Source organism: Crinia signifera, chromosome 19, assembly GCF_055691185.1.
Source record: "Crinia signifera chromosome 19, ASM5569118v1, whole genome shotgun sequence".
In the NCBI taxonomy this organism is placed as follows: Eukaryota; Metazoa; Chordata; class Amphibia; order Anura; family Myobatrachidae; genus Crinia; species Crinia signifera.
Window position 1 is genome coordinate 109,317,348 of NC_139226.1, and position 10,634 is coordinate 109,327,981.

At 45.8% G+C, this 10,634-nt stretch overlaps 1 protein-coding gene across 1 annotated transcript; it reads left to right on the forward strand.

Annotated features, from left to right (window-relative positions):
- The first annotated feature begins 4,155 nt into the window (after positions 1-4,155).
- Positions 4,156-8,118, forward strand: LOC146042887 (uncharacterized). Its single transcript, XM_083163168.1, has 2 exons — positions 4,156-6,380; positions 7,100-8,118. The coding sequence occupies exons 1-2, from the start codon at positions 5,889-5,891 to the stop codon at positions 7,745-7,747; spliced, it is 1,140 nt and encodes a 379-aa protein (XP_083019294.1). The 5' UTR covers positions 4,156-5,888; the 3' UTR covers positions 7,748-8,118.
- The last annotated feature ends 2,516 nt before the right edge of the window (positions 8,119-10,634 follow it).

Below are 10,634 nucleotides of genomic sequence, written 5' to 3' on the forward strand. Positions count from 1 at the left end.
GTACTTACCACTGGGATTCCGTTCATTGAGATTCTGCTGTCAGTCTGGCAGATCATTATTTTTATAATTATATAGTGTTCCAGCAGTTCATGTAAATTTTGGCCATAGAATTTAAAAGCAGATAAGAACCATCTAGTCTTTAGTTAAAACCAATAATACAAAGAATTAAAATCCATTTTTTAACAAGAGATGATCATAGAAGTGAGAACTTACACAAGGTTAAATTGCATGAATACCCATGATGCCGTTATCCCTGTTACACATATCGCACTCCATAATGCCCATTAAACATTATTCCGCATGCCGTAATGCCAGTTACACATTATAGCAAATGTTACACATTGTATTGCACTCCATAATGTCCGTTACACATTATTCTGCAAGGTGTAATGCCTACTACATATTATGTCATGCACCATAATTCCCATTACACATAAGGCCACACACTGAAATGATCATTACACATAAGGCCACACACCATGTTCCATGATGCCCGTTACATATTATGTCACATTAAGTGCCGCTTACCTACATGCTCAATGCGAGGAGTTACATGCTCGATGCCAGGGGCGTCATAATCGATTCCAAGGGGGTTTCATGCCTGTTGTCAAGGTGTTTCATTCTCATTGCCAAGGGGGATTGCATATTTGTTGCCACAGGGGAGTAAAATGCTCGTTGCCAAGGTGGAGTAAAAGGGGGACTGAAATGCTTGTTGCCAAGGGGGGCTGAAATCCTGCTCAGTGACAGCCAGGCAGAGAGCTGTGCGCTGCCCGGCTGCCAGACTCAGAGCAGGACAGTCAGACAGGTCCGTGCCACTGCTATTTTGAAATTTTGCGCTGCTCCACGAGCCAATAGAAGCTCGTGATCTGGCAGCCAATCTGGAGTGGCAGAGGTGGTTGGACTGCGAGCTTTGAATGGCTCAAGACAGCGCAAAATTTCAAAATAGCCGTGGCGCCGACCTCGGACTGTCCTGCTCTGAGTCTGAGAGGCAGGCAGCGCACAACTCTCTGCCCGGCTGTCACTGCTTTATAGATAGACTAATGGTTGGTCCGGTGCACCCCCGAACCACCCCTTACATTTGCCTATGCTAGGAATTATTTATCATCAATCTAGTGTTCAACATACAACACTCTGCCTCCATCGTGCAGCTTTTGCTCCCATTTACTCACCTTTCTATTCCACGATGGCAGTGGCTCCTCTCTCAGCGCACCTCCCTGATAACATCAGACGTGATGACATCATGCCCAATATTCAGTGTGACAACTGCATTAGGAGGACAGGGAGCGGAAGGATGCCAGCCAATGCTGGTCAGCACTAATACAATTGCCATAACCAATGTTTTATTTTTTATTTGCCCTGCCATAGGCTTCTCTGGGGTTCATATGCAGTGGTGTAACTACTGAGGGTGCAGGGGATGCAATTTCTATGGGGCCCGGTGGTTGGGGGGCCCGCAGGCAATTTCCTGCACCCTTTTTAAAAATGTATATACCGATACGCGGGCAGTGGTTGCACCTCTGTCCTGTGCCCATCTTCAGCAGTGCATTGACCTGAAGTGCTGCCCCACTATCACTACAGTGAGCAGGAAGCCCCAGCACAGCTACAATGAGCAGAGAGCCCCAGGACTGCTACACCCGGCCAAGAGTTCCGGCGCCCGGTGAGCAGAACGAGACCCCAATGCAGCACTGCTGGAGGTGCAAGCGCCGCTTGCACTGGTGGAAAGGGAGATTCAAACAATTTTAAGCCCCTGCTCCCCCTCGCTTCCTCATCCTCCTGACCTACACCTCTCATCCTCTACTCCCCTCTCCTTGTCTACCCCTGCCCCTCATCTACTCTGCCACCCCTCACATCGGCTACCCTCCCTCTCTCCTCCTCTACCCCTGCCCCTCTCCTCCTCTGCCGCCCCTCACGTTCTCTACCCCCCTAACCTATGCCCCTCTCTCCTCATCTACCCCTCCCTCTCCTCCTCTGTCAACCCACTGTCTACCTACATGAACTCTCTCCTTCTCTACCCCATCTCATCCTTTACCCACTTCTCCTCTACCCACCTCCTCTACCTCCATTCCTCCTCTACTCCCATCCTGTCATCCTGTACTCTCCTCTAGTCCTGTTCTCTCCTTTCTGGTGGTGGAGGAGGGGGCCCTTTCAAAATTTTGCAATGGGGCCATCGCAGTACTAGTTACACCCGTCCCCTGCTCCTTTGCTTGGGGGCCCCTCAGGCATTAGCTACCAAGCCCAGAGCAAAAGATGGCCCTGGTGTGCAGGACCAATAGAAGCCTTCTCAGACAGGAAAGCTGTTCATCCTCTATATTTGGATCATTGTCTTGAAAAATATGTTGACCCGAGGTCCATGGTTTTCAGATGTAGGGGGCAAGAATCTGCATACAATCTTTTGTTAGACAATGTTCTATCCATAATGGCTGCATTGTGATCTGTGCTCACCAACAATCCAACTACCTTTTCAGACAAAAGAAATGAAGCTCACGAGAACAGTCATTTTACAGGCCAGAAATTCCTGTATTTTATAACTCTATTATTATTCAGTCTACATAATAGTGAATATTGCAGGATGCCTCGGACTATTATTCAGAAAACAAACAACCTCAGTAAACAATGCATACAGCATTCTGAAACGTCACACATATGCGGTATTAAAATGCCAAACTGCATTTTTGGAGAACACACACACACATTAGCCAAAATACAAACACGCCACCAAAATAAAGGAATAATTAGGGTGTTCTGTGGGGAGGCTTTGTATACCTGCGAAGAGGCGTGAATATGGACGTGCATTGAGAGTGTACAGTAGTATTGCCAAGAGGAGTTTCCGCAAAGCTACAAATACATTTGTGTATACATGTGCAGCAGACGAGTGAGTTCTGGGCCCTGCCTGGTAGTGATTACACTGAAAGATCTTCTGATGAGCAATCATTACTTAGACAAACAAAATTTCCACCCTCCTGCTAATATATTTCACAGCGCCCCCCAGCGCAAAGTTAAACTTCCCCAAACCCTGCCTGCCCTTTCCCCTTTGCTTGCCACTGCTGCGTCTGTATCCGGGACCCGCAGATCGACTTGTCTGCAGTCCACGGGCTCCTCCTGGCTCCTGCTAATGAAAAATGACCCCCAAAAATGGCTGCCCCTAACAGCAGACCACCGCCTCCTCTAGCATCCTTAAAAACTGTCTGCCGAAAGGCAGGTTCCGGCAGTGGTGCAGTGCAGTGATAGTGCCCGCAGACCCCCCCCCCCGGTGTCCACACTTAAGCTGGGTACACATATGTACAATCGTCGGGCCGTTCTTCCGTTCTGCGGACGAACGGCCGTTCGATTGTATATATGTGTACGCAGTCCCGATCCCTTCGTTGCGATCGATAAACGGCCAAAAACGCTCTTGGCCGTCCACGGTCGGTCAGTCGCAGGTTCTTTGCTGCTTAATATTCTTCCGACAGGACGGCTCCATATCGAAAGAAAAGTGACATGTGTACGCACGTTCGATCGATATGCAGCCTGTTCCTGCGATCATTCCTCCCAAAAGCAGCACGCCCATGTGGGTGTTGACTAGCTGCGTCATCCCTCCATCAGCGCAGCATGTAAACAACAGGAAGTCTTCTCCCCCGTACTTTCCGCGCCATGCTGTTAAAGAATATTCGTTGTGTGTGGATTCCTTTTGAAATAAATAATCGTTGTGTGTGCATTCCTGACAGATATAGTTATAGAAGATAGATAGATAGATATGTGATGTTCATTGTTCTGCATAAACACTTAACATTTATTAAGAAATACTGCCAAAAAATACTGTGAACACTTTGTTTATTTGAGGTAAAACGGTGGTCGGACCTGAACAGAATGTCACATACAGGTGCTTGCCATGACATAAGTGCCACGTGAAGGTGTAGCAGGAACGCCCACCCACCCAAAAAACATCAAACACATTGGAACATGGTGGTGTATGTAGTGGAAAGCGGTCCCACGGCAGCAACGCATCACATGGGAACATCCCGGCCTGCTCACATGGGATGCATTGCTGCCGTGAGACTGCTTGCCATGACATAGGTGCCACGTGAAGGTGTAGCAGGAACGCCCACCCACCCAAAAAACATCAAACACATTGGAACATGGTGGTGTATGTAGTGGAAAGCGGTCCCACGGCAGCAACGCATCACATGGGAACATCCCGGCCTGCTCACATGGGATGCATTGCTGCCGTGAGACTGCTTGCCATGACATAGGTGCCACGTGAAGGTGTAGCAGGAACGCCCACCCACCAAAAAACATCAAACACATTGGAACATGGTGGTGTATGTAGTGGAAAGCGGTCCCACGGCAGCAACGCATCACATGGGAACATCCCGGCCTGCTCACATGGGATGCATTGCTGCCGTCAGACTGCTTTCCACGACATACACCATTTTAAGGTGCATGCTGCTGGCCTCCAAATAACCAAGATGGAGAAAAAATGTTAAATAAAGTACACAAACTATTTTTTGACTTTATAATGCAAACCGTTATAAATTTTTTCGTATAAAGAGTGTACTACTGCTACGCCTTTTTGGATTTTTGAAATTTTTTGGGCTATGGTATGGACTTTTCCGCTTAGTTCTTGTAGACATTTATGGACTTGTGTCATGTTTTCTTGCATTGTGCTTTCGTCGCTGGACGTGTCAGGTGATGGTGTGTTCTTCTCCCCCTCTGCACTGACATCTAAAATCTCGATGATATCTATAATAAGTACAGATAAAGAAATGTTTACCTTTCCACAAATGATACGTCACTATCCCATAAAAATGATTTGCAGTATACACTCACCATCTACACTGCTGGTGATCGCAATCACTTGGTGGCCCTCTGTGGTCCCTTCCATCGGCTGCGCAGCCTGGATATCATCTACAGTGACAAGGTAAAGTGACGTATTACTACCCCTTGTTTTGTGTATAAAACATGTGTTGTTGTGTTGGTGTGCTGGTACAAAACCTTACCTGTTGTACTCTCCTTCTTTATTTTCAGGTTGGAGGCCCTGTCTCTGCCTTCCTCATGTCTTCTCCTGGATTGGATTTCCTCTGAGTAAAAACAAGCAACATGTCAGCAAAACACACAAAATGTAATGGATCAAGACAGTATATTAATAAAGCCACCTAGGGCATTGTACTCACTTCTTTTAATAATTCCACGAATTTTCTTTAGCTTGGCCTGCTCCTTGTGCTTCAGGTCCGACCACCGTTTCTGTAGATGGTATTTGGACCTTCTTTTCCCAAACTTCTCCTTTATCTCCTTGCATACACGCTGCATAATAATTTCTTTTCTATAATTCGTCTTGGGGTATGTTTTTCGCGAACAATCGTAGTCCCTTCTATCCAGCATTTTTACCATCAGTTCCACCTCTGCAGATGACATGGCGGAGGCGCGCGTCACTTTTTTCTCCTTGTTGTCCTGTCTCTCAGCGATTTCTTTATCTGTTGTCATTATCGGTGCTGAATTGGGAAACAAAGGTGCTGTACTCGTCTCCACCATATGCGGTGGCGCCAGACCCTCCGACATGGCTCCTCGATGTCCCGTGTCTGTGTGACGCCAACCACGTGAGTGGGGCGGAGATTCCTGCGCTCATCCAATCACTGGGTTTCAAGCCACGTTCAGCACGAAAGAATATTCCGTCGTTGCTGTTCGAGTGATCGGAGCTGCGCTGCGAATTTTCCGTACTGTATATCGACATTTATTTCGGTGAGTATTAAAACAAAATGTGGAGTTTTCTATGACAGGGACTTTAATCTGTGGCCCATGGGTATGCTGGGGCTTGTAGTGACAGTGTATCCTATGTCCCACAGAGTTTCAACTCCTGTACTATAGTTACAGTATCTAGTGGCCCACAGACTGAACACCTGTACATTAAATGGTTTATGGTGTGCTTTGTGTATCAAGAAAATAATATGCCTTTTTATTGTATTTTTTGGAACAGAAATTCAACCATGGCAGAAAAAAATGTCGAATTCATGAAGGACTTCATTGAGGCCTACAGGGATCAAAATTGTCTCTGGAACACAAAATCCAGAGACCATTCCAATAGGCAGAAGAGGCTATCTGCTCTGGAGGAGCTGGTGAGGGTGAGCCAGACATACTACCCCACAGCAAATGTAGAGTGGGCCCGGACTCGGATTGCCAATATGAGGACCGTCTTTAAAAAAGAACTGAATAAGGTTGAGTCCTCAAAGCGGTCTGGGGCAGGGGCAGACCAAGTCTATGTGCCCAGGCTGTGGTACTACGACCTGCTGGCCTTCACGGTGGACCAGGAGCTGCCCAGGGAATCGGTCAGCAATACTGCAAGGGACCAGCCTGCCCCCTCCACCTCCTCGTGCAACCAAGAGGTTTCTGATGACACCATTTGCGGCACAGTAAGTAGACGGATTTTATTTTAAATATTTTTTTTTTTAAACCAGATAAATATAACAACAAGTACAGTATAAAAATTGTGAACATGTAAAATTAAAAGGGGGGGTATCGCCCCCTGCAACTGACCTCTCTGTTGGGCACAACAGAGAGGTCAGTTGCAGGGGGCGATACCCCCCCTTTTGGTTATACATCATCAATTTGACCTTCTCTGTGGCCCTAATTCTGGTTCTTCTCAGTAGTGGAGGTATACTCTTATCCGTCTGAGAACACAGTGATCAATATTCAGACATCGCAAGTGCATTTACCACATTTTTTGTATTTGGAACTTTTGGTTGGGATTGGTAATCCCTGGTATCTACACTGTTGAAGTCTTTCTGGCGCGGATTATTCTAATATTTTTTTGTGATGTTAAATTAACGAAATAATATCATTCTGCCAATCCACAGCGCCAACACCAATAAAATACTGCATGTATTCATCCCTGGTTAATTTGGCACGCATAGATGCATTTCTGGTATTTAAATTAGTATTTGGTATTTCTGGTATCTAAATAATTAGTTTCCAGAGATGCCAGTCCTAACGCCTCTTCAACTAGCTCACTTTCATTCATGGCAGCAACATGGTGGTGTGTGGGCTGCGTTCTTCTGCGTAGATATAAAAATATATGGAAGTCTTAAAAATCGATAGTGATACATCATTGTTACATCTTGTTTTGTTACAGCCATCGCTATTTGCCGAGGAGGAATCTTCTGCATCGCTGGAGGTTGCATCACAGCTGCCTTCACCGGCCCTCTGCTCCACTCCCACACCAACCGCCACCCCCAGCGCTCAACCTCAACCAGAAGCACCATCAAGAAGAGGGCGCAAAAGGCCGCGGCAGACTCCAGATGCTGCGGACGTGGCAACCACCAAGATCCTGGAGTCTGCTAACAGATTGATGACCATGGAGGAAGATGATGCGGACCGTGTGGGCAGTGTATTAGCTGACAATTTGCGAAAGTTAGACCCGGCTACAAGGGTTGAGGTAGAGCGGATCTTCTATGAAACGCTGTACCGGGCCCGTGTGGGGACTCTGTCCCGGCACACACGACTCACCGATGACACCCCTCTGCCTAGGGTTGATTTTCAACCCATCAGCCCTGCCCCTATACCCCAACAACCGGTATTTCACCCGGGGCAATACCAGCAGTACCAGCATTTCCAGCCACCAACCGGGCAAAGGCAGCAACAACCGGCAACGTCAGCTAATACACTCCCACCAGGTCCACCTGGTGGCCACTTCCTTGGTTTATTGGAAAGTCCATCTCCTTCACAACCGGCGATGGATACAGGGGATTATGGGGTGGGACAAGTTTACCAGCAAATGTAAAAATTTTATATAGTTGATTTCATTGCATTATTGTTTTAATCATATAGTTTAAATTTTTTTATGTTTAAGTATTTCTTTATTATTTATTTCCTTGTTATTTATGTTATATTTGTTATAAGTTTAAAAGTTAATAATTTATATAAAAATTTAAAATCTAGTTGGTGTCCGTGTGAAAATATCATTTACCATGCAGGGTGACTATAGGGCACAGATATACATATGGGGTACATGTATGTTGTTTCAATATTTACCTTCATGTATTGCTCCTGGAGACTGTACAAAAGTACCAGGAGAAATTGGCATAGAAATAGGTGTGGTGGAGCCACTACTTGCTAGTACATAAACACCAGTACTGGGTACAGTCTGCACTCCCGGTGTCGTGGCATTGTGCCCTCCAGGAATGCCTGGCACCTGAGTACTACCACTCACTTGCCGTGATTCGGTCAGTAATCTGGCCCAAGACCAGGCTATCGCCTCCACCTCCTCCTCCTTGCTGCAAGAAGACACGGAGGACAACTTGTGCGGCACTGTGAGTATACAAATTTTATTGGCAAAATATTGATTTGTAACTGTATACACCAAAAAACAATATATTTACAATGACAAAAACGTACATTTTTAAGCAATCATGTCATTCTGCCACTCCACAGCCCCAACACCATTGAAATAATTCAAGTACTCGTCTCTTGACAACTTTGCATGCATTGATGCATTTCTGGTGTTTAAATTATTTTCCAAAGCTGTCAGACCAATAGGCTCGTCAACAACTTGGCTTTCGTCCACTGTAGCCCCCAGATGTTGTGTGTGCACCGCTTTTCTGCGCATGTAGTTGTGCAGCACACAACAGGCCTGCACCACTTTGTCAATCTTATCTAGGCGCAAATTGATGGCACTGTGAAAAATTCTGAATTTATTACTCAGAATCCCAAACGCATTTTCAACCACTCGCCTGGCACGTGACAGGCGATAGTTAAAAATGCGTCGTTCCCTGTTCAGTGCCCTTTGTGGGTAGGGTTTAAGGACATTAGGGTGCAATGCAAAGGCCTCATCCGCCACAAAAACAAAGTTCAAACCGTGCTCATTTTCAGTCCGCACTGGCAGATTCAGTTCATTTTTTTTCAGTTTGTCATGGAAAAATGTATTCTCCAGGGCTCCTCCATCTGAAACTCTACCATTTTTCCCAATGTCCACAAATACAAACTCGTATCGGGCATTAGCGATGGCCATTAGAACAATGCTGAAGAACCCCTTATAGTTATAATAAAAAGAGCCACTCTTTTGCAGGGGGCATGATTCTGACGTGTTTGCCATCGATAGCTCCACCACAATTAGGGAAATTCCAAAGATCACGGAAATCACGTGCAATAATTTGCCACTCCTCCTTGGACGATGGAAACTGCAAAATAAAAGTATATGCGTATTAATAATCTGTTGGGTTGATTTTAGACCCATCAGCCCTCCCCCATTGCAGCCTCAAAGCTATTACCCGCCTTATCAAAATGACTGGTGTAAAAGTTTAAATTAACAGGCATTGTAAAGATATACATATAGGGTACAGGTATGTGCACAGCTATACATATGGGGGACATGTATGTAATTTCCATATTTACCTTCATGTATTTGTCCTGTAGAACTTGGACGATGGCATCACAGGTGTCTGGTATTATCAGCCCCAGCGCTTGCGATGATATTGCGGTGGTGAATCTCAGGTCGGCAAGGGTCCTGCCTGTTGCCAGGTAACGCAGCGTTGCCACCAGTCTCTGCTCTGCAGAAATAGGCCTCCTGAAATAGGTGTCCTCTCTTTCTATTAAAGGGGTAACGAGTGCCAGCAGCTCCATGAAGGTAGCGTCATCCATACGGAGATAATTCCTGAAGTCATCAGGATTGTTCTCCCGTATCTCCTGTAGCAATGGCATGTGGGAGAAGGTGTCTCTCCTCAGAAGCCAGTCTCTGGTCCAGCAGCTCCGATTCTTGGTCCTTTTTCTTTTTTTAATAGCCTGCAATCTAATGGCCATAGCAGCCAAAATGCACGCACGAGCCTTCCTTCTCCTCAAGCTCATAATTAAATTGTTTGTAAAAAGGCCCAAATGCACCGATAGACAAACGTACGTACGTATATCCTGTACAGCTAGCAATGATCTGAATAGTCACGGCTCTATTCACTGTACTACACGAACGATTCTTTGTTCTGTGATCACGCCTCGTTTTGGTATGCTCTTTTAATCCAGCCCATTATGATAATGTTGTGTACATTTTTATCGTGCGAATAGCCAGATCGGGAGAGTGTGTACGGTGGTACAATCTTTTTCTTGCGATTGTTTGGACGGGAGTACATCGGACGTCGCAAGTAAAATTGTACATATGTGTACGCGCAGATCGGTCGTATGTTTTGGACGGCCGAACGTGTATTCGGTCGCTCGAACGGTCGCAAGAAAAATGAAATTGTACATATGTGTACCCAGCTTAACTCAGCTCCTCCCCACCACCTCGGGATCTGCGGGGCTATTGATATGGCACTGATTACAACACACATATCTACTTAATGTAGCAAATTCATCACAAATAGAACTCATGTAATCTAATATCAATAAATGTTTGTGCTTAATCATTTATTTATTGTTCATTTCCTAAATAACCTACATACATGATGAATTCTTATAAATAATGTCACACTAAAGGCCCATACACACTGGGCGATTTTCAGTGGAAAGGAGCTCACTTTTACTGTTTGAACTGCTTAGAGCTCAAAAGCCACCCAGTGTGTATGCACTTTAATCCATATTTACCTACCTTCCCAGAAAGGCCGGGAGGGTCACGCTCCTGGCCCCCAGAAAGGTTAAACAAATTTACTGCATTCCTGGCCAGCTGAATCAGCCCCCCCCCCCCC

Bases quoted from the DNA above. Each gene is read 5' to 3' on its own strand.
- LOC146042887 (XM_083163168.1), top strand. From the start codon at position 5,889: ATGGTGTGCTTTGTGTATCAAGAAAATAATATGCCTTTTTATTGTATT. The intron at 6,381-7,099 runs GTAAGTAGACGG...GTTTTGTTACAG, and splicing joins ATGACACCATTTGCGGCACA to CCATCGCTATTTGCCGAGGA.